At 37.2% G+C, this 24,573-nt stretch overlaps 1 protein-coding gene across 2 annotated transcripts in view; it reads left to right on the top strand.

The window, feature by feature from the left end:
* Window positions 1-4,909: 4,909 nt before the first annotated feature.
* Window positions 4,910-24,573, top strand: part of LOC132114799 (double C2-like domain-containing protein beta) — a 36,332-nt gene continuing 16,668 nt past the window's right edge. The window contains exons 1-8 of one of the 2 annotated variants that reach the window (XM_059523131.1): window positions 4,910-5,129; window positions 6,698-7,121; window positions 7,803-7,882; window positions 9,048-9,122; window positions 16,286-16,395; window positions 22,161-22,287; window positions 22,726-22,782; window positions 23,852-23,976. In XM_059523131.1, the coding sequence (XP_059379114.1) occupies window positions 5,109-5,129; window positions 6,698-7,121; window positions 7,803-7,882; window positions 9,048-9,122; window positions 16,286-16,395; window positions 22,161-22,287; window positions 22,726-22,782; window positions 23,852-23,976 (1,019 nt within the window). In that variant the 5' untranslated portion in view covers window positions 4,910-5,108. The remainder of the gene's footprint in view (window positions 5,130-6,697; window positions 7,122-7,802; window positions 7,883-9,047; window positions 9,123-16,285; window positions 16,396-22,160; window positions 22,288-22,725; window positions 22,783-23,851; window positions 23,977-24,573) is intronic. The other variant, XM_059523132.1, reaches the window with a different exon arrangement.

Genomic DNA, 24,573 nt, shown 5'->3' with positions numbered 1-24,573 from the left:
GAAAATTGTAGAGTCACACTGAAGACATCAAGGGCTATTTGACCAAGAAGGAGAGTGATGGGGTGCTGCACCAGATGACCTGGCCTCCACAGTCACCGGACCTGAACCCAATCGAGATGGTTTAGGGCTGAGCTGGACCGCAGACAGAAGGCAAAAGGGCCAACAAGTGCTAAGCATCTCTCGGGGAACTCCTTCAAGACTGTTGGAAGACCATTTCAGGTGAATACCTCTTGAAGCTCATCAAGAGAATGCCAAGAGTGTGCAAAGCAGTAATCAAAGCAAAAGGTGGCTACTTTGAAGAACCTACAATATGACATATTTTCAGTTGTTTCACACTTTTTTGTTATGTATATAATTCCATATATTATTCCACATGTGTTAATTCATAGTTTTGATGCCTTCAGTGTGAATCTACAATATTCATAGTCATGAAAATAAAGAAAACTCTTTGAATGAGAAGGTGTGTCCAAACTTTTGGTCTGTACTGTATATATATATATATATATATATATATATATATATATATATATATATATATATTTATTATAAAGAAGGGGCAGTATGCTATCAATCATAGCCATGTCAGTTTCTCCAGCAAAACTAACATGACATGTCAACAATATGAAAAGCAAGGCCCCATTAGGGAGTAACAGGAGGAGAATGAAGGAATAATAAGTGAAAACAAGTGAAGGACAAAAGGTTTGAAAAGAGGATGATGTATAAGAGAGAGAAAATGCAGCAAGGGGGAGAGGGTAAAGATGAAGAGGAGAGATAAATTGGGTCATTTGGAAATGTGAAGCGGCTGAGTTGGCCATGCTGTGAGTGCTGGGCTTGGTTAGTCCCCAGCTCAGGATTATCCCTGGAGAGGGACTAATTTAAACCCCTGAGAGAAGAGTTCACAGACAGACAGACAGAGTATGCATTGTAATAAATACTGCATAACTGCACACAGCTACGTGAGACTTACGTAACTTCAAAGCCGTGAAAGAAACTTGTTGCTCTGTGATTTATTTTCTTCGACCATGAAAAGTCCTGCGGTATGAGCAAAATATCTTCCAAATTCTGGATGAATGAATCTGTCCAAATAATACATTATTATAAAAACATGTTCTATTAAAATAATGATAGGTTTGTTCTTTGTAAATACAAACTTGCAGCATCTTCAAGAATTAATCATTTGCCGTCTGTCTGAATGAATAAACTCTTTTTTCATTGGATTAGTCTTGTTTTCTTACTCTTCATTTGAAAAAGTTACATTGACCAATTTAATATTTATAATTGTTTAACTGCCATACTGTTAAAATCAGTATGGCAGTAGAGTTATGATGTTTGAAGCATGGATTATATATATATATATATATATATATATATATATATATATACACATAGAAGTATTCCATGTATAGTCTCTCATTTCTCAAAAGTTCATAAAACTACATGCAAAATATGTATTATGAAAAAGTAAATGTTTTCTAATATCAGTTACATAAAATATTGCCATATACCTCACAGCCACATAGTTCAAACCCTTAAAAACCAAATCATGACTTGACCATTCTATTACAACCCTTCTTTGAAGTTTTTCAAGATGTGTGCGATGCATCATCAACAAACCACTTATGCTTCCATTTGAAAATGCTGTTGATGAGTACTGACTGTTGTTGCATCCCACATCACGCTTTCAGCTTTTCAGAGAGCGGCGGTGGTGTGTTTAGTGAGGCATTTGGGTGACTGGAATCTAGCTCATCTCCCCCACAACTGAACAGAAAAGTCACATGACTTGAACTGAGGAGAGAGAGAATTTGGCACAGCAGTGCTTACTGGCTGTCAGGACTACAGATGAGACTGGCAGAGGGCTAATAGGACCTGCCTGTCTATTATGAAAGAGAAAAAGAGCAAAACGGAGAGAGCAGACATTCAAACTCAAATCGACAGGCACTGTGACGTGTTATCAGTATGTGAAGGTGAATGATGACGGAGGTGGATACCTCAATATGAAAAACGGAAAACTAATGGGACAGTGCAGGTGTGAACTAAGCACAACACCATTTACACAGTGCTCTCTGTTTTCAGAAAATACTCTGTTTTGAGATTTTAAAACCTAAACAAGTAGTGGCTTGTGAACAAAATCACTGGGATGAATCAAAACCACTGCTACTAGCTATTAAGGCTTTTCTAGAATGTATAATAGTTGGGTAATTGAAAATGAACAGCCTATTAGTCATGAAAGTCAAGAATGTTAGAGTGGAATCGTTTTTTCTTGGAATAAAAGATTTGATCCTTTTTTTAGGATCAACTACCCAAGAAGAGAACAGGCAAGCTGCACGTTTGAGGACAGAGACATATGTGCAAGGGCAAGAACATCCATCTATTCCCAGTGTATTTAGAGAGCCGAGAGATAAATATATCTGTGTGAGAACCTTTTTCAGTTTGTGCATTTAAATCAAGGTGAATTCTTTCGGTGTACCATGCTAGGGTAGAGACTAGGTCGGCCAAAGCATTTGTAATGGAGGATGACAGGTTATTTGTACTGGTTTAACAGCCACTGATTATTACTTTCTAAAAAGTGAGGGAGAGCCATTGAACCATCTCCATGTTTATGCGTATATGGCTCTATCTAGCATGCTCACGAATACTGATGAATATGCATCATCATCATTGATGAATATGAATATTTCAGAATATAAAAGACAAGCAGATAAATATATTTTAAATGAGAGGCAATCGCTTTGCTTCAGCAGGCCCATCCTTCATTGTGTTTGTTTTATGTCGGGCAGCATAAATAGATTTTCATACATAATTTATTATTAACACACTGTATTATTTTGTATTTATGTACGTGCATTTCTCAGTGCGGTGTGGGATTTTAGCTATGAGTCATACTTTTGCTAGGGATTTAAGAAATACATTTGAATGCTGTGTGGTTCCTGCGCCATGAGACGTAGCCTATTGCACAATTATACTAAAATTATGACGGTTGACCTTTATGTGACAAGGTGACCTTCACCTCACCACTTTCATCGCAAAAGCAGGATTGAGTGTTTTTCTAATGGCTAATTATTTTTGCATACACATTAATGATTTGATTTTGGCTGAGCACTAATTAGCGACTATGCCAAAAGTGAAAAACAAAGGTTTAACCAGTGTTTTTTTGTAGAATAACCAGGTTTTATTATTATTTTATTTTTTTGGTGTAGCATCGTCTCTCATTGTCCCTCTCTTCCTGTGTGAGTTTGTCTTTCGAGGTATACAGAACCCTACAAAGTTCATTTTTGCACCTCAGCAGGATTCCTACTAAACTGAGCCAAGATATGCCACATCTGGGACTTAAATAAATTTGTAATTCACACTCTCTATCTGTAAAGACAGATGCAAGTGTATTATGAAACACCATATTAAGTCTATTAATACCCCCCCCCCCCCTTTTGGAACCATATTTGTATATTCAGAATCTCAAGTAACAAGATAAAAGACCAGTTGTGAAATATATGGTTAAACACAGTAATACAAATAATTTATCAAATAAAACACTTTGTTTTGTGTAGAAAGTGAGCTTACTATGTGACAACAGGAATATTTTTAAAATTGAAAATGATTTTAATGACACACATTTTTCTGACAGAACTCCTGAGGAGGCAGAACAGTAAAATATGAGTATATCTCTAGCATATCTCACATACAAGGTCACATACATGCTCCCATGATGCATTTTTTTGTATCCATTGTTTCCATAGCCAATGCAGCAGTAAAGCTTTGATGACGGAGGGTTTTGTGCATTTTTTTTTTTTTTTTTTTTTAGAATAGATACTTTTTTCCTGACTAAACATCTTTCTCCTCTTTCTTTAACAGCATACAAAATGTTTTGATGATGTAGACCTAAACTGGGTTAATGATTAATTCTAAATATGAAATATCAGAAATATGAATTTCTATATGAATAATTTTTGAATGTTGGTTTTTAAATACCTAGTTCAAAATTAGAATAGATTTTGTGTGTGTGTGTGTGTGTGTGTGTGTGTGTGTGTGTGTGTGTGTGTGAATTTTATCCTGCAGGCTAAAATGTATAATATAATAATTTAAAATCTAATAATAAAATAATTTATATAATAATGTTATAATATCATCATACAGTAGGTGTTGTTTAAAGAAGTAAACACAGTGAAATCACACTGACAAACATAAGCTACATGTCATTAAATATTTTGTGTTTCATAATCGATTTACCGCTAGCATTTAATAAGCTATAAAAACTGCAGGTTCGAACAGGTTCTGAATCAGTTCGATTCGTTTGAACAAATCATTTAGTCCTATTTTCTGAACTGGGTCAACCAATTCACCTTAAAAAATTTGATTCAAAAGAACGACTCGTTCACGAAGCGAATCAACGCTATAGGAGAGCTAGTGCAGGATTTTCGGCGAATAGCTTACATTTTAATTTGTTCCTTACACAAAGCTACCACGAGGCTTCTGGAGACTTGGAATATTGTGCATGATTCGTATGGACTGCTTTTATGGTAGGCTCTATGTAGTGACAGTTGTCATTTTGGACGTTGACAGCGCCAGTCCTCATTCAATTTCATCATATCGTTTGTGTTTCACACACAAAAAAGAAAATCATACAGATGTAGAACAACACAAGAGTGAGTAAATGAATCTTATAAACATGAACTATTCCTTTAAATATATCTATACAGAAAGTGACTTCAAAAATATTTACGTGACAACTAGCCCCGGTGTTCTGTACATACTATAACTTCTCTCTGCAGTTCTTTCTTCCTCTCATCTTTTTACCAACTCACTATGGCTATTCAGTTTCTCGTATGTCCTCCGTCTCTCTTTCTCTCTTTCTGTTCCTTTTCAGTGTTCTCTCCCTCATTGTTTAATCTCAGCAGTACACGGTGAGCGTGACAGACCAGTGAGCGCGGTGCGCAGAGAATTTCAAGAAAACGTCACAACTGAGTCAGAGCGAGAAACGAGTTAAGAGAGAGCTAGAGAGAGAGAGAGAGAGAGAGAGAACGAGGGAGGATATATTGATACTAAACGACGGTGGTTTCTCTTCAGTGTGTGAGAGAGACCATGAGTGAGGACAAGATGGAGTGCATGAACAGATGAAGACTATCATTGGGTGGGTGAGAGAGAGTGTGTGTGTGTGTGTGTGTGTATATATATCTGTCTGAGTGCCTATTTTGTTTTGTCCACTTGATAATGTAGGTTTATGTATCAGCTTGACCACCTGTTAGTGTGAGTGTATCTGTGTCCACATGCATGTTGCCTGCAGGTGTATTTCTTCATGAGTGAACACATTTCAAGTCGTGTTTAATGATTGTGTAGCCTACTAATAGCTGTTTATTTGCACTTCTGATACACAATTCTGCATGTGCAGTGTCTGTGCTTTGCCAACGTGTATGTTATTCATCCTGACAGCCTTTGTGTGCATGACAGTGTTTTTGCATAACAGTAGCCTCTTTGTGTGTATGAATGAAAGTGTTGAAATAACTGTCTTTCCACACATCTGCAGATATTACTGTTGATTGTGATGTTTTTGAAAGATGCTTTTCATGCAACATTTTATTTTTAGTCAAATTATGGAAGAGGCGAACTAAAATCAGGCAACATGTTGCGTGTTTGATATTTTAGACTTTTAGGTAACATTAATTTTTGCACCATTTCTAAAGGCGCACAAAACAAAACAAATATTGAGAACTTTGTTTCGACTCATAGTGACAATTTTCACATTTTCATGCATATTCTATTTTTGGCTTGTTAGACAGTCTAGTTCACGAGACAAGAATCTTACGAACTACAGGGAAAGATGTGAAAAACAGGTTGAAAGAGAATGTGTGAGACAGAGATAGAACGCACAGAAGAGGACGCGTATGAAACAGACTATATCCCTGTCCTTAGGGAGGTAGTGTAATCAAAACAGCCACATTACTGGTAATGAAAGATATTATCTGCAGAAAGTCTGTCACACATCTTTATCTGTCTGGATCAGAGGCTGTGGGGAATTCTTCTGTTTCACTTGTCACATCAAACTTTTGTTTTAGTTTCGCTCCGGACAAAAACTGGCACCACCAAATTGGTTGAAATTGTGTAAGATAAGAGATTTTTAATTAAAGGCATACTTCAAAAATGATTTACTCATGTATTTCCAAAAATTGGAAATTATTATTATTATTATTATTTTTACAGGACATAAAAGAAGACATTTAGCAGACTGTCCAAGCTGCTTTTTTCCACAGTGAAAGTATAAGGAAATTGACAATTTTGGGGTAATTTAAATTTAATTTTTTTTTTTTTAGGGAGGTCACTTATTTTTTTATTATTATTATTATTATTATTATTATTATTATTATTAATGTATGTGTTAATGTGTTAAGAAAAATAAACATGAAAAAACTTGAACTTAAAATAAACGTAAAAATTAATACAATAAAAAAATTACCTGAAAATAAATCCATTATCTTACAAAATTTAGTTTTTCAAGTAAGTTTTAAGGATCTTTTTTTTTTAAGAAGAACTAGACCAAACAAACAAAAAAACACATTAATATGATGATTTTTGATTGCAGTTTATGGGACAATGTTATCTTGTTTTAATTTCAATACATTTCATTTCATTATTTAATAATAAAGCACATTTAAAAAAATATGTTACAGTTATGTTGTTTTAAAAAGTCCTTTCTTTCTCTTCACAGTTCTTTCCAGTGGCCCTGATGAGCGTTTCCAAACCACCTCCGCCCCATTCCCATTTCCCTCCCAGTAACCCTTCCTCCCATCTCCCCCTGCCTCCATCCTCCTCTTCCTCCCCCTCTCCCTCCACCCCTCCCTTCGCTGCGGGTCCCCCCAGCCCTGCTGTGCCTCCTCCTCCCTCCCCAGTCAAGATCTCCATGCAGGAGCACTTTGCCATCAATGTGTGCCCCGGCCCCATCCTCCCCATCCCACAGATCTCTGACTTTTTCCCTCGTTTCCACGACTACCCCATCACCCCCCCTCCACCCCGGGAGAAAAAGGTTCTAAAGGACAAAGACAAGGACGAAGACAGGAATGGAGAGAAAGACCATAAGAGGGAAAGAGAGCAAGAAGAGAACGGAGAGTTTGTCGACTCGGATGACGATGACAGTGAGTTTGTCTCGCGGCTAGTGACTATTTTTTCATGTTTGGTTCCCTTTGGGTAGCTTACACATGTGTTTATGCTCTGCTCTTCCTTTTAAGTAATCGTTCTGCTGATGTGTTTTTCACAAATTCACTGACATCCCTCTGGTACAACCTGGGGTTAAGTGCTTTTCTCAAGGACGCAATGGTGATGAACTAAAATAAGTCCTTTGGGGCTTTGAACCTACAACCTTTGTCATTACAAGCCCAATTCTTTAACCACATCAGCCCAATCTTCCCATACTGTAAAAACATGCTTCTCTATTACATAACTCCTCACATATTTCCTGTTCTGGATTCCTTTTGTTTGATTGACTTATTTAATTCACCACTAAGCAGCCAATGAGGCATGAGTGCTTCCCATTGGCCTGGACCTGAGTCTCATACTGTTCGGTATTGATTGCTTTGTGTGGTGTTTGCTGGATTGGTGCGAATGCGTGTGATAACTGAGGTACGCGATCAGAGTGTTAAATACTTCATTAGACTCTGTAATGATGCATAAACACTACAAGCCCTCTGTATGTGCACAGTCCTGATCAGGTCGTTGCAGGCAAGACTGATTCCCGGCTAAGTCATTTGGGTTGTTATTGGCTGCTATTTTTACTAACGTGCATGCGAGTCATTAAGTTATTACATTATTTCTTTCAGCCTACCTGGGAACTCTGGAGTTCAGCCTGCTATTTGACCAAGAAAATAATTGCTTGCACTGCACCATCCACAAGGCCAAGGTAGGTTTACACTCACACAAACACTACTGGGTGTTTCTAAAACTATAGACATTTTTGGGCTTGTGCAGTTTTAGAAAATAAATACTTTTAAAGCATGCTTTCCACACTATTGCTCCTCTACTGATAATGTCCGATAGTTGACATTTAAATTTTTTTCCTAAACTAACGAATATTTCCACCTAATCTAAAATGATGCATTGTTAAATAATAATCTGTGATGAAATATTTGAAAAATAAAACAACAGACTGCTGTCTTGCTAGATAGCTAGAGTCTTATGTAGCGCAGATAAAATAAAGTTATATTTTTACTCTTTTTGCATGATTTGACAGAGTTACAGCTAGTTTGGAAATGACAAATTATATACAATTTTTCTTCACAATGCTAAATTTGCTTTTGGGAGAAAAAAAGGAGTTGTAGAATGTAATAATGAATGTGTTTATCGTGGGTTTTCATATTTTGAGATTAAGTGTCTTGGTCTGGGGACAAAAGTAGAAAAGCTGTACATAAAAGGAAAAATTTTAACGTTTCTAAGACCGTTTCAATGTGACTTTCATATTACAAATTCCCCCCCAAAGTGCCTGAACACCCTTTTAACAAAACTGACATTTTGTGCCTTTTAGTTTATCTTTGATTAGTGTTTTAAACTTTTTAAAATTGAAATATTTACAAATTGCACAAAACTTTTTGAATATGCTATAAGTATTTAATGTCATTATTTTTTAATTTCATTTACTATAAATACATGGGTCTTTTTAATATTGATGACTCATCCTGAACTCACTTTACAAAATATTGTCCAATAAAATGTCTTCTTTGAATTTCTCTACCCAACACCACTTAAACGGACCAGCAAAAGCAAGAAGCATCATGTATTTAAACAGATAATTTACCTAACATAAAATGTGCTTGCAATTTTAAGCAAGCAAACAACAAACAAACAAACAAACAAAATTGTTTTTCTAAATTTTTTTTCTAAGTCTTGACTGTAATGTAACCCATGTCAGCGTTTGAGGATTCGCCTCTGGTCCATACAGAGGACCATGTGCCTTAAAGTGTGTGTATCACTGTAAAGATATGATCCATCAACCTCTCACCCCAGACATGTGTGTGCATCTTATGTGACATAATGTCTGTATGGTTTTGTGTGTTTGTTTGTGCCCACAGGGGTTGAAGGCCATGGACTCCAATGGACTGGCAGATCCATATGTGAAACTCCACCTCCTGCCTGGAGCCAGCAAGGTCACTGCAACCTTCTCACATGCACACAGCATGATTCATCTCTTGCTGCACCATCAGCACAAGTTGCGATTCCCCGACACGCACGCACACACATGTCAAAACGTGCGTTGCACAAAACACACAGGTGCGATATGAGCATGCATCACTGGCAGTGCCACCCTTGAGCACTGAAGCTGTTCGTGTGGAGAACATGTGGTGGAAATGGGTGGATTCAGTGAGTGCTTCAGCACTGAATTATTCTCTCTTTCATTTCCTTTCATTTTCATCGCCTGAGACGAATGCACGGCACTCTAATCTGTTCAAAGCAGGACAGCCTGAGACAGGAACAGCCAGAAGCGTCATGTCATCTCTCCAGCGGTTTTTACTGTTCTCTGTCCTCCCGCACTCTCTTCCAAATCTCTGCCGCTATCTCTCTGTCTATCGCCACATGACCCACTTTGACCTTGGAATACCAACACAACGTTGAGTGCAGGATGGGAGGGAGGGATGGAAAAAAGAGAGAGACAGATGAGGGGGGGACAGCAGCAGGTGGTTGTCATGGAAACAGCACTGATTGTTACACGACTCACGTCAACACAGGAGCGTATATGTACGAGAGGGAAAGAGAGAACGAGAAGCATCACATCTTGTGCACGCCAGCCTGGTAAATATCGACCGCCAGGGTTATACAGACACCTCCGGGCTTTTAAAAGGTTTACGAGCCAGAGATGCCCACCTATAGACGAACGTGGGCGTGCAGGTATTAAAAGAACCCATTTATAACACTCTCTCTCCTTTTGTCCTTTTATACAGTTAATGGTTTCATATGCATCCATATGCAATTATTAAGGGAATAGTTCAACGTAAAAAATATATATATTTTTTTTTCTTTTACTCAACCTCATATGACATTCCTTCTTTTTTTGTGAAAGATAAAACGAGCTTTTTGTTTGTACAGTGGAAGTGAATGGTAACCATAACTGCTAAGAAAGATTTTCAGTGGTCACATATTATTTTTAAAATCTGTTCCGCTTGCAGTATAGTGTACAAGTCATGTGGGCTACTTTTATGATTTTAAAAGGGTTTGACCAAGTGCCTAGAACTTTTTCAGTAATTAAGGGTTAGGGTTACATAGTTGTTATGATACTTAATAGGGCTTGTCCCAGCATTGTGAACCTAAAACTAAAGCACTAAAGCGTACTCTGTATTTAAAAAATAAAAATAAAATATATGAAAACTTTTACTAAAATCTATTTCAGTTATTTCTCAAGACATTTTAAGGTAAAGTACTAAAATGACTACAAAACTGAAATAATTTAGAAAATTTAGAAATGTTAAAAAAATAATAAAATTACTAAAACAAACTAAAATGAAAACTGAAAATATAAATTTTTTTCAAAATTTTAGAAATGTAAATATTAAAAAGCCTAGACAACACTTGTCCATACAATGAAAGTGAATAGTGACCATAACTGCTGTGCAAGATTTTCAGTAGTCACATATTACATTTTAATAGGTTCCTCGCTTATAGCATCATATTGCTTCAGAATAATAGAAGTTTAGCTTACAAATCATATTGGCTACTTTTATAATTTAAAAAATACCTTAACCCAGTGTTGTTAACTAAAGCTTAAATGTTTTCAGTAATTTAAAAAAAACAGGAATTAAAAAATTATATTAAATAAAACATTTGAAATGTTGCAATGAAAACTAACTGAAATATGTTTGAAATACTACAATTTGTGAAACTAAAACTAAAATACAATTTAAGCTTTATAAAATAAAAAAAAAAAATATATATTTTTAAATGACAATAGCACATTACAAAATGGCTAAAAGCTAGACAAAAATGAAAACTGAAAATATAAAAATAAAACCTAATTCAAAATATTAATAAATGCTACAATAGCTAGTCCCCTTTCACTGTTTGGATAATGGTAACATGAACACTTATCAGAACATATTGTTTTATGTTTCTAAGACGAAAGAAAGTCGCACAGCTTTGGGACAACATGGCATGAGTCAATTCTTGCTTGAACTATCCCTTCCTCTTGTGCAGAAACTCCATCAGCATCCCATAAAAAGTACAGGAAGCATAAGGAAAAAATCGAGAGGGAGGGAGAGACTGAAGGACTGGAGAATGGCCCCTTCTTAGTCGAGTCATCATCACACAGCATGGAGAATGAGATATCTGAGTCACACACACACTCTTCCGAGCTGCTGCTCTGGGAATCTCACTGCCCTGGGCCAGATGGAGGGACGAAAAGGAGAGGGAGAGAAAAAGGAAAAAGGAGAAGTGGAAGATGAGAATAAAATATTTAGAAGAAAATGCAATAGCACCGATTTGGCAGGAGGACAGGGATAGGTGAAACCATATGCTGTTACAGGCAAAGATGCAAAATAAAAAATAGCTGAAAAGCTAGTAGGGGTAATTGTAGATTTTTTTACAGTATAGTATAGAAAAATAGTATAGTCTTACCATCTGATGCCATCACTGTACCGTAAAATGTGTGCCTGTCAATTAAATCAGTTGTGGTTTAAATGGTGCATTTCAAGTCCTAGTGGCCATTTGCTCAGTTGGTGCTGATTTAATGAATTATCACATTTATTTTTTGCTAATGTCTGTTGGAATAAGTGTGTTTATTCATTTGCTGAGCATCCGTAGGGGGCGAGAGAGAGGATAGCCAGGCTTGGCTGGTTCCAGCTTTGAATGCAGCAGTGCAGAGAGTAGAACAGAGCAAGAGAGAGAGATGAAATGAAATATGCAGAGAAGCAACATGTTCTTCAGGCAATGAATGACGTGGACTTGCTCTGTCAGGAGAGCGAGCACGAGAGAGGCTGCGGTTTGGGAGGTTGTGTTTGGGTCTTTACAGCTGAAGCGTTTCTTTGATTTAACACTAATTTGCTAAACGAGCTGTTGCAGGGTAATTGCCCAGTTTGGGGAGTTGAGAGTGTGAGAGTATGGGGTGGGAGCAGAATTTTAGGGAAGAAACAGACGGGGTGATGGTAAGCTGTGGTTTTGTGTGTGAGTGTTGTGGGTGGTCAGATTTGGCCTACATTGAGAGGAGCAAACGTCCCCACAAGCAGCGGCACCGTTTTTTCAGGGGGTACCAGTGTTGGTACTGGCTCACTCTGTACCCTAGACAGGGTGTGACATGACTACAGGGTGAAAAAGCACTTATCTACATGCTTTGTTTGTTTGTTTTTGTCAGGAAAAGTGCAATTTTTACATTTTATTCTACAGGGGAAATGTGGGGGTGCATGAAAGATGACAGAATTTTTGACTGTTTAACTGGTCAAATTTAGATGGAACACCTTTTTTACTTACAGTAACAATACAAATTAATTAATAACATACATTTTTGGAAGTTTCTTTTAAAATTGTCTTCATGGTTATGATGCTTTTACCCACAAGGATAGTAAAACATAAAATCACCTGCTTTGTAGAGAAAACTAAAGTTCATATATTAGTAACATATGCATACAAAAAATATGTAATATTAATAAAAGTAAATAATGTTAATATATTGAAAATGCTTTAAAAATATCAGTCTGTCTTATTCGTTTGTCCATCTATCTGTCTGCCATTCTGCCTATCGCTCTAAATGTTAGTGTATATCGCTCAAACTATTGTTCAATCGCTCTGTGAAAAGAGAATATGCTTATTTTAGGGTTTGGGTTAATTTTATAATTAATTTAGTTAAATATAAAATTAGTTTAAATATAAAAACAATAGAAATTTATTTTTGCTCATTATATGCTCATTTCAAAAGCTAGGTAAACAAGTGTGTGTGTGTGTGTGAGTATTAGGGGGAACAGATTTTAGGGTAAGAAACAGAAGGGGTAATGATGATTGTGTTTGTGACAGAGGGGAGGTGAGCTGGGGAAAGCCTCCCGTCCTCTCTCTCTGTCTCTCTCTCTCCTCTTCAAATGAGGTGAGCAGATGTCTGCCTTTCACCTGAGGGAGAAGAGATAAATGATGTTTCCTCTCCTGTCCTCAATGACTGACTCTCCTCTTCATCTCTCCAACTGTCATCTCTACCCAGATGCATCATGCTCATTCTAGTGTCCCCTCAGATTTTTGGTCCAAGTAGATTTGAAATCCTATTTCTTAAAATGATTGCAGGTAAAATAAGTTCTGAAACACTGGCACTTTCACTTATCTAAATTTGGAGAGTCCAGCTGAGTCTTACACTTACATAACAAACTAAGTTTTCTCTCTCTCTCTCTGCATCTTACTGTATCTCACCTTGGCTACAAAATGAGCCAGGACTGCAAAAAGTACATGACACCACTGTCTCAAACTATTAATGTACTCTGTTAGGTGCAGCTGGATACTTATATCTCTGCTTCTATAATTTCATCCTAAGTTTTTTTGTGTCCTTGTCATAATTAAATATAATTTCAGATTTTATTTATTTACTTTTGGTTAAACACGTGGTACAAAATTTAATTATTACTACAGCAGCTGTAAATATTTTTTCACCCAGCATTTTCTTTTATAATTATTCCTTAACTTATATTACATATTTTGATTATATTACATTTCTAAATATTTGTTTCTATATTTATATGTGATGTATTTTTTATTTATTATATGTACATTTGAGCCATTCTCATGATGTGGTAAGATCGCCCTGCCAAAAAAAGTCATCATTAAACAGAAAAATGTGGTGCAGTATCGATATTGATGTTTAATGTGCAGTTGTGTGCAAATCCATATTTATACAGTACAGACCAAAAGTTTGGACACCTTCTCATTCAAAGAGTTTTCTTTATTTTCATGACTATGAATATTGTAGATTCACACTGAAGGCATCAAAATGAATTAACTATGAATTAACACATGTGGAATTATATATGGAATTATATACATAACAAAAAAGTGTGAAACAACTGAAAATATGTCATATTGTAGGTTCTTCAAAGTAGCCACCTTTTGCTTTGATTACTGCTTTGCACACTCTTGGCATTCTCTTGATGAGCTTCAAGAGGTAGTCACCTGAAATGGTCTTCCAACAGTCTTGAAGGAGTTCCCCGAGAGATGCTTAGCACTTGTTGGCCCTTTTGCCTTCTGTCTGTGGTCCAGCTCACCCCTAAACCATCTCGATTGGGTTCAGGTCCGGTGACTGTGGAGGCCAGCTCATCTGGTGCAGCACCCCATCACTCTCCTTCTTGGTCAAATAGCCCTTGATGTCTTCAGTGTGACTCTACAATTTTCATAGTCATGAAAATAAAGAAAACTCTTTGAATGAGAAGGTGTGTCCAAACTTTTGGTCTGTACTGTAGATATTTCAGTGATGCTCATTCAAGATAAAAATACAAAATTAAAATTCTAGGGCAACCTGGGATAAAGTTCTGTGTTCAAGGGCACAGTGGTGATGACCAGCCTTCCAGTTGCTGGCCTTAAGGTACAGGTTGTAAGACCTGTCACTAGAGGGTGCACTACCAAAACAATAACAATCGCGTGGTTTGATGACGCTAAGAAGGAGCATGGAATGATGGGATTTGTTGTCTTCTACCCAACAGCTGATGGCCATCAATCAGACGGGAAGATAAACCATGGATTTAATGCGAGTTCAACGATTTGCGCGAGTAGATTACATACAAAGTCAATGCAAAGACGCAATCAGACTATGGATCAGACGTATCCTCGCGCGGGTCTAGAGATGCGATGCCCTGTGTTTGGCGGGTGTATGCCCCATAATACTAGTCTTGTTGATCGTTATAATATCATACATTTTCTGTAAAGATATGAATTGAAACAACTCACCTGTCAAGTAAAACACAAGCAAGATCGGCATCTCTTTCTAGTTGAAGTTTATCGCAAAGCTACTTCCGCATTTGTCCAGGACACTGTTGTCATATGGTTTCTACGTCAGTAAAGGTGGTAACAAAGGGTCACTAACGTCATTGACAGGCGACTGCACTGCCCCGTGTCACTGTTTAGAATGGGAATTTTCTCATGATTTACAAGTAGTTGAAAACATTAGAGATTTTGTCAGTAATCAGCTGGACAAAATATATAACAAGCCTAGTGGTTTTTGGATATTTTACTGCAAATATCTTACAAATTGTACCTTTAACCAACAACAACAACAACATCTGAGCAGCATCTGATTCTAACAGATTCTTTAAATTGAGAAGCTATTTACAGTGATGGTAATTTCTGCACAGATGGAGCTTGCGGAGTGTTAATTGTTCCCCCAAATGCTCTTAGGTGGTGAAATGTGAAAATGTTTATTTTGGGGATGATTGAGCTTCTGGTTTAGTGGCGAGTTTAGAGCTCAGTTTCTTCATTTAGGATGTACTGGGGTGGTGTGGTGTGGTGTTGTGGTTAAGTCTCAGGCTGGTAACCGCGGGGTAGCTTGACCATCACCATCATGTCCTTGAGCGAGCACTTAACCCCATGTTGCTCCAGGGGGACTGTCCCAGTAATAAGCTTATGGTGCTTCTATGATGACATTGCATGAAAGTCATGGAAACATTACACTAGGTATATGGTGATAAATTAAAGCACCATTTTAATGGAATAATGTGTGAGAAAGTGTTTCAACCTCACCTGCACTGAAAATAAGTATATATATATATATATATATATATATACATTTTTTTTTTGATGAACAGCACTGCAAGTAAACATAACAGAACCAAACCAGCGCTAACAAGCTCAAACAGTCTGGAATTTTGGTTTAGGTTGGTCTTTTCAGCAGTGTTTTATATATATATATATATATATATATAGAAAATTCATTAGCTACCCCACAATAAATCTTACTTCAATTGTTACATCCAAGAGTAATAAAAATGATGTCCATTGCAGCTCAGTCTGGGATACACTTTGCCTGAAAAGGCAGAAATTATTGCTGTATGTGCTCAGCTGTAAATGATCTTTAGAGAGCGTTTTCGGAGAGTGATGAATGGAAAGGAGAGGTTGTGTGGAAGCCCTTATATGGAGGGGATTTGTGCGTGTCTTATGCTAATGACTAACTGAAGTGCACGCTACCTCATTTACAATAATCTGGGTTCATCAACATTAGACTGATGGTAAGAATAAATTTATGTGCGTGCACAGCTGTTGCAAAGCCAGCAGAATTTTTTGCGTGAGCACCTTTGTTTTGACCTAGTGTGTGTATAAATTAACTCCGTTATCAGTCTCAATATACTCTCCATCTCTTTTTCAGGCAAATAAATTGCGCACCAAGACTTTAAAGAACACACTGAATCCAGTGTGGAACGAAACCCTCATCTATCACGGCATAACGGCTGCTGACATGACCACCAAAACCCTCAGGTACTGTACCACCCCTGTTTCCCATTATCCTCACCAGCTTCAAGTATTTTTGGCTCTACTTGCACTTCCAATTCACCTTTGAACATATGGCTCTCTGTAAAACCCTGTGAGTGTCTCCGTCCGACGTATTAATGACAATGAGGACGCGTGAGTCATTTGTGTGTGTGCATGTGTGAATTTTTATTACTTTCAGGTCAAGTCAACTCTCCAGAAGCAGATTGCCACTCGGAGCACATTGTGTGTGGGCATGTGTGTATGAGTGTGTGTCTTCGACAGTGTGTAGTGGACGTCTCTGTGGTGCAATAACACACAATAACCTTAAGGTAACACCCACAATGTGGTCTAACCTTCTGTGTAGAGGTATGCTTCAATTTAAGCAATAAAACTCAGAGGACAGGACGAGATGGGGCAATTTCTCTAGAAATGTAATAGAAACCCTTGTGATCCACAGCTGGGAAACAAACCTAGCAGGAGCTCTCGTGGGATGAGAGAGAAGGAAAGATGAAGAAAGAGCGAAGCCGCTTGCTTTACTTATTCCACTTTAAGGTTGTGACCATAAAAAAATTGAGTTTCATGCTGAAAGAGTTTTTAACTGAACCCCGGTTTACCTCAGTGCTTCAATCCAGAGATTTTTGCCTCTGCAGTATTCAAAGTTATTTTAGAAATTGTGAAATTGTTTAACACAGAAACATCTTTCGTAGATTAAGAAAAACAATAAGCTGCATACATCCTGCCAAAAGTGTTTCTTGTGGTGAACATGGATTCTCGCCACTTTGGAATCCCAAAGGATGAGTTTGATTCGATGATTCTCTCCGCTCTGTTACGCTCTGTGACCATCATCCAGAAGAGCAGGTTGTTGGAGCCCAGGGCGTAGATGGAGTATGTCACCACAGGCAGTGTCAGCACCTTGTCACAGTGACTATATCTGGGCTGTGACAGCTGGCCAATCTCAAACCCAACTGCAGTAGTTCAGTGAAGGGTGAGGCGAGAAGAATTCATATTTTATGTATAAAATCCCAAACATTGTAATGGAAGATTTTGGAGATCTGATCCAAAGCTAGTAGTTTGGCATTTACTATATTTCCTCACGTATGGCCTTCTGTCTTTTTTATCATTAGCTTGTCTTTTGTCATGTGGATGTCATTTCCCTCATGAGAACAATGACTGCTGGTGGCAGGCTATTGGCAGGAAACATTTTCTGAAGAATGACTGTGTTATCAATAGTGCTATTGGGGAAGTCGTGGCCTAATGGTTAGAGAGTCGGACTTGCAATCGAAAGGTTGTGAGTTTGAGTCTCGGGCTGGCAGGAATTGTAGGTGGGGGGAGTGCATGTACAGTTCTCTCTCCACCTTCAATACCATGACTTAGGTGCCCTTGAGCAAGGCACCGAACCCCCAACTGCTTCCCGGGCGCCGCAGCATAAATGGCTGCCCACTGCTCCGGGTGTGTGTTCACAGTGTGTGTGTGTGTTCACTGCTCTGTGTGTGTGCACTTTGGATGGGTTAAATGCAGAGCACGAATTCTGAGTATGGGTCACCATACTTGGCTGAATGTCACGTCACTTTCATGTCATCATAATAGGTTTCACTGAAGCATACAGTATGTTTGTTCATTGTTCATTAGTAGGCAGTGTGTTTTCTTATAGGAGTCTAGCAGACAAATTTGTTTTGCCACATTTAAAAATCACCCTGACTCTGTGCCCTAACCAGATGTGACACTTTACAGAGTCATGTTTTCTGCTCTCACAAGAGCGAAAATGCATGATGCAATGATTACAGCCAATCAGGAGTTTGATGTTTAATATACAGTTGTGTCAGCTTTTCAACATTTGACAGTTCTGGATAGTGAACTGATTCATGGTCAGTCTATCCATCATTCTATCATTCTAGCTATCATTCTGTCTATTCATTGTTTTAGTTTAGAGCTTTATTTATTCCCTTGGGGCAATTAATTCAGACTTCTGTAGTGCTTCACAAATACTACACATACATACACACATATACAAATACTCAAAATAAACCAAATACATATGAAAAAAATATATATAATTATCATATTTATCATTCTATCTGTCCATCCATTGTTCTGTCGGTCAATCCATTCATCCATTGTTCTGCTGGTCAGTATATCCATCATTCTAGCCATCCATCCATCCATCCATCCATCCATCATTCTATCGGTCCATCAGTCCATCCATCCTTTCACCATTCTGTCAGTCTATCCATCATTCTAACTATCCATACATCAGTCCATAGTTCTGTTGATCAATCCTTCCACCATCATTCTATCATTAAATCAATCTATCCATCCACCCACCATTCTGTTGGTCAATCTATCCATTATTCTAGCTATCCATCGTTCTATTGGTCAATCAATCAATTCATCCATCATTCTGTCAGTCAGTTCATCCATCCATCATTCTGGCCATCCATCCTTCCATCTTTCTATTGGCCAATCAATCAATCCATCCTTCTATCATTCTGTTAGTAAATCTATCCATAATTCTTGCTATCCATTCATCCATCATTCTGTCGGCTGGTCAGTCAGTCCATCCATCCATCCATCCATTCATCATTCTGTTGGTCACTCCATCTATTGCTCAATCTATCCATCCATCCATTGTTCTGCCCGTCAGTATATCCATCATTCTAGCCACCCATCCATCATTCTATCGGTCCATCAGTCCAGCCATCCTTTCATCATTCTGTCAGTCAGTTTATCCATCATTATAACTATCCATCCATCCATCCATAGTTCTGTTGATTAATCATTCCACCATCGTTCTATCAGTCAATCAATCCATCCATCCACCATTCTGTTGGTCAATCAATCAATCAATTCATCCATCCATCGTTCTTTCGGTCAATCCGTCCATCCATCATTCTATCAGTCAGTCAATTCATCCATCCTCATTCTAGCCATTCATCTATCCATCCATCCATCCATCCTTTGGTAAATCTATCCATAATTCTTGCTATACATCCATCCATCCATCGTTCTGTTGGCTGGTCAGTCAGTCCATCCATCCATCATTGGTCAATCTATCCACCATTCTATCATTCTAGCCATCCATCAACCCATCCATCCATTCATCCATCAATCCATCCATCCATTGTTGCAGCATCGTGTGGGGCAGCTTTAGAAATTGTAAGATGTGTTAAATGAAGTTAAGTGTACTGCACTCTTATTGGTAGCTGAAATCATTAATCAAATTAGCATATGAACCACTTAATAAATGTGTGAAAAATTCAGAATGAAGAGGAGTCAAATTCTGCAAAAACCTGTTGAGCTTTTTTGTGAAATCCTGTGGGCACAGGTTCTGCGTAGGTCTGCCCATGACTCATCTGACTGTCAAGTTCGATACTGAATTAACACTGAAAGTACCTGTCTTTCGTATGTTCTGCATGCTGGTGACTTCTGTATGCATGCAAACTCTCGGCATAATCACTGTGACTGACATTAACAAGGAAAAGCTCAACCCCACAAGTAATAAATAGCAGCTTCAGGAAGAACTACAGGTTACAGGAAGTGGAGAGCACCTGTTATCCACCTCCTGTTCGTGCATATTTTTATGTGAGCATGTGTACACACCTGGCTGGAAGGAATGACTAATCAAGCCCTAGAAGGAAGCAAGAAGCCAACAAGATCATGATGTCAGTGTCATCTGCTTACGTGCAGCCTCTTGCACTCTCGCTCTTTTTTGTCACCCACATTAACACTTCAGTTCTTCCTCTCCTACATTTGGGTATTTGTCTTCTCATCCAGGATTTTCTGCCTCATATATTCTTTCCACAATTTTGTTTTTTTTCCGTCGCTGACGTAAAAACCATCTGTCTTCTCTTACATTGTGCACTTTGCTTAAATTCCTCTTTTCTCATTCTGGTTGTTTCCTTCCCTTAATCTCCTTCTTTCTCAGTGTCAATACTAGAGGTTGACCGATAATGGGTTTTGCAGGTTTCAATAACTAAGGTGGAGAAGCAGCAAATTAACCCATAGTATTTAAAATTAATATACTGTATTGATATAAAAAATGTATATGGCATATGTATATATTTATAACAGCATATTTAAATCTTTATTCATTTATAATATATATATAATTATATATAAAATATATTATTTAAAAAAACTGACTTAAAAAAAAAACTATAGCTTGTAACATGTAACTTTAACTTTATGCAACTGAGTTGAAGTCAGTCAGCAATTATGCTGATTTAAGTTTATCATTATATTTCATAATGCCGTCCATAGAGGATTAAGGACAGAAAACACTTTGATAGAGGTTTGTTTCAAGTCAGACATGAATTAAATTGATGATGTGTCATGTTAATTCACTAAGCATTCAGATTGAGTCAATGATTAAAAACAAGTGAAGTCTTTTGACTCATTAAATTGGGCTTTTTCCATCCATCCAACCATTTATTAAACACATAATTTTCACTTTAGTACTCAGCTTTAATGAATCAAATAGACTTGTGAATTATTTCTTTATGAACCAGACTTTACTGGCTGCTCTGTTTATTTGTTTTTACATGTGCATCCTAGAAGACAAGGCAAGGTTTTTATTTAGATTTATTTTTTATTTTTTTTGCAGTAACCATGTATTCTAAATAATTAAGATGCATTTAGATTGTAAGACATCAACTCATATACAGTATCATTTGTTTTGTCAAAATTAATATTGTGACACATTTTATGTATACAGTAATCTAGTCTTTCAGATTGGCTCAGTTAAATTTCAGAAGTAATTTTGTCACTGATATTTCTAAATAATTGACTATCTGTCCATCCATTGTTCTGTCGGTCAATCCATTCATTGTTCTGCTGGTCAGTATATCCATCATTCTAGCCATCCATCCATCCATCCATCATTCTATTGGTCCATCAGTCCATCCATCCTTTCACCATTCTGTCAGTCAGTCTATCCATCATTCTAACTATCCATACATCAGTCCATAGTTCTGTTGATCAATCCTTCCACCATCATTCTATCATTAAATCAATCTATCCATCCACCCACCATTCTGTTGGTCAATCTATCCATTATTCTAGCTATCCATCGTTCTATTGGTCAATCAATCAATTCATCCTTCCATCATTCTGCCGGTCAATTTATCCATCGTTCTGCCAGTCAATCCATCCATCCATCATTCTGTCAGTCAGTTCATCCATCCATCATTCTGGCCATCCATCCTTCCATCTTTCTATTGGCCAATCAATCAAGTTAGTTATATTAGTTATTTAGTTATATAACTGAAAAAAAATTAACATAAGTGTTCATTTTTCCTAGTATCTGATGAGTAATGAATCAAAGACTTATGAATTATTTGTTCTTTTGAATGATTTAAAAAATTGCTCTGTAGTTGTGGAGAATTTTGACTCATTAGTTGATTAATTCATCAAAAGTGGCTCATAAGTGTAAATTCAGTAGTCAACTGAAATGAATCAAAGAGACTCTGATGAACTATTCATTCATGAATCGGGATACACTCGCTGCACTGTTTTTATTTTTACATGTGCATCCAAAAAGACATTACAAAGATGTTTTTTATTGTTGTTGAGGTTTTTGTTGTAATCATGTCTTAAATCATTATGAATTGTACAGATTGCAACTTAGATACAGTTAGAGTATATGTATATACTCGAGCCTCAGCTTCTTTTGACTTCTTTTTCTTCTTTCTTTCATTCTATCACACCTTACACGTTCTGTCTTGAGAGTTGAGCTGAAGAGTTTTGAGTGCAATCTTTCTCTCTCTCTCTTGCAGGCTGTGTGTGTGTGATATGGATCGTTTAGGACGGAATGAGTTCATAGGTGAAGTCAGGGTGGCCCTCAAGAAACTGAAGGAGGGAGAGAGCAAGAAATACTACATGGGCCTTGAGAGAATTGCACAGGTCTGTGTGTGTGTGTGCGTGCTTGCGTGTGCTCTTGTTTTTGTGACATATCAGGACACAACTCTGTATAATGACATGGGTATGACACAGGTATTACAAGGAGAGGGTGACTTATGAGGACATAACCCATGTCCCCATTTTTCAAAACTCTTATAAATCATACAGAATGAGTTTTTTTGAGAAAGTAAAAATGCACCAAGTTTCCTGTGAGGGTTAGGGTTAGGTGTAGGGTTGGTGTAGGGCCATAGAATATACAGTTGGTACAGTATAAAAACCATTACGCCTATGGGATGAACCCACTTTTCACAAAAACAAACGTGTGTGTGTGTGTGAGTCATTGTGACCATTGTGAAGTTATGTCTGTTGGAATTTGTACGATGCATAATTTAGTGTTTGGGCATTTGCTGTATTATTAATAACCTTTCTATGTTCTTACAGACCCGGGAGGGTAACAGCCAGGCAGTGGATCATGGGGCTCCTGTTGCAGAAGAGGAGGTAAAGATCCAATACTTTCCATCCCATATTTGAGACCTCTGGAAACTCCCCATTTACACTGAAACAGTCCCGAACATAGAACTCTCACATTCAGGTTACAATCAGGACAAAGCCCCCAGGATAAAAGGACCTGATTTTTATTCTCTCAAAACACTAATTAGAAAGAAAAGCACTTTCCTGATCACTTGTTTTTCACTTTGGACTGATAAACTGTCCAAAAAAAAAATTTATAATAGTTTATAATTTTGTTCAGTGTACATTTGAAATATGTTTTAAATATTTTTCAGATGTCACTAATGAGAATCTCTAAAATGATCATGAATATTTACCTGTACTATTATTGTATATAGTGTTCTGTAAGTAAAAGTCATTTTCATGACATTCTGAAATAAATGAACAGAAAAACATCCTTTGCTCATGGAGTTTTAAGTATATACTCACACTACCTTTCAAAAGTCACTGTTACTGTATGCTCACCAAAGCTGCATTTATATGATCAAAAATACAGTATAAACAGCAATATTGTGAAATATAACGATTTACAATAATGATGATTTTTCAGCAGCCGTTTTACCTTTTAGAAATTCAGATGCTCAAAAAATCATTTCTTATTATTATCAAAACTGAAAACAGTTGTCTTGCTTAATATTTTTGTGGAAAAAGGTTTTTTTTTTTTTTTTTAATAGAATGTTATACATTATAAATGTCACTTTTGATCAATTCAGTGCACACTTGTTAAATAAAATAGCTAAAAACTCTGTCTGATCCCAAACTTTATTTGTATATTTTGATACAACACACTATTTTTTGCCTGTACTAATATTGTTACTGCTATATATATAATATACTAAAAAAAAATTTAATGCAAATTTTATTACCCCTTCTGTATGCAATAAGAATCGATATTTTTCAGTCATGTTTATTTTGGACTAGATGAAAAATCACATTGTTCTTAAGGGGATGTTTAGCCCCATTGTGCCGTACTGACATATACTAGTTAATGTATTGTTGGTCTGAATATTGATCTGTGGAAACAAGCTTGTCTGTCTTTCTTTCTCTGTTTCTCTAGCGTGGTCGTATCCTGGTCTCTCTGATGTACATCACAGAGAAGAGTTCTCTGATTGTGGGAATTATTCGCTGTGCTCACCTTGCCGCCATGGATTCAAATGGCTACTCGGACCCCTTTGTCAAAATGTGAGTCTTCTTTCACTTTTTTTTTTTTTACAAAGTGGACAGAGTGGACAGTGCCAAAGTGACAGGAACTGATAAAAGAAGCGAATGGGGTCAAATGAATGCCTATTCATGTCAAGTCTGAGTTTTTGGCATTGCACAAGCATAGACACACGAGTGGAGCTAATGTTGTAATCAGTACCTCAAAGAGAGTTAAAGTAAATTAGCAGACAAGTACAATCCCCAGGGCTCCTGTAGTGAGTCAATGGTGGGCATGATTATCATTTTCACAGCTTTTATTTAATTTTCACATTTATTACAATCAAAAAAGCGAGTTTTAACAAGCATAATTTTGTTTCGTCCTCCCCTCGAATCATTGCATAGCACAGCGTCAGGCGAACGTAAGTACATGTAACTGCTTTATGACTCAATTCATTGGCATCGCCCTCCTCCTAGTTAGCATCATGGATTTCATTTCAGGGTGATTTATTTCTCTCTGTACATCCGGTTGATTATAATTTATCCCCCCGTGGGTTCTTGTGCAGAATAATTTAAAGTCCACCCACACAAGAAGACATGAGGAGATTTTATTTAGAGGCATAGGGAATTAATGGGGCATAG

Source organism: Carassius carassius, chromosome 34 (assembly GCF_963082965.1).
Source record: "Carassius carassius chromosome 34, fCarCar2.1, whole genome shotgun sequence".
Taxonomy (NCBI): domain Eukaryota; kingdom Metazoa; phylum Chordata; class Actinopteri; order Cypriniformes; family Cyprinidae; genus Carassius; species Carassius carassius.
The sequence above is the reverse complement of the archived record's forward strand: the minus strand, read 5'-3'. Positions and strand labels throughout refer to the sequence as shown.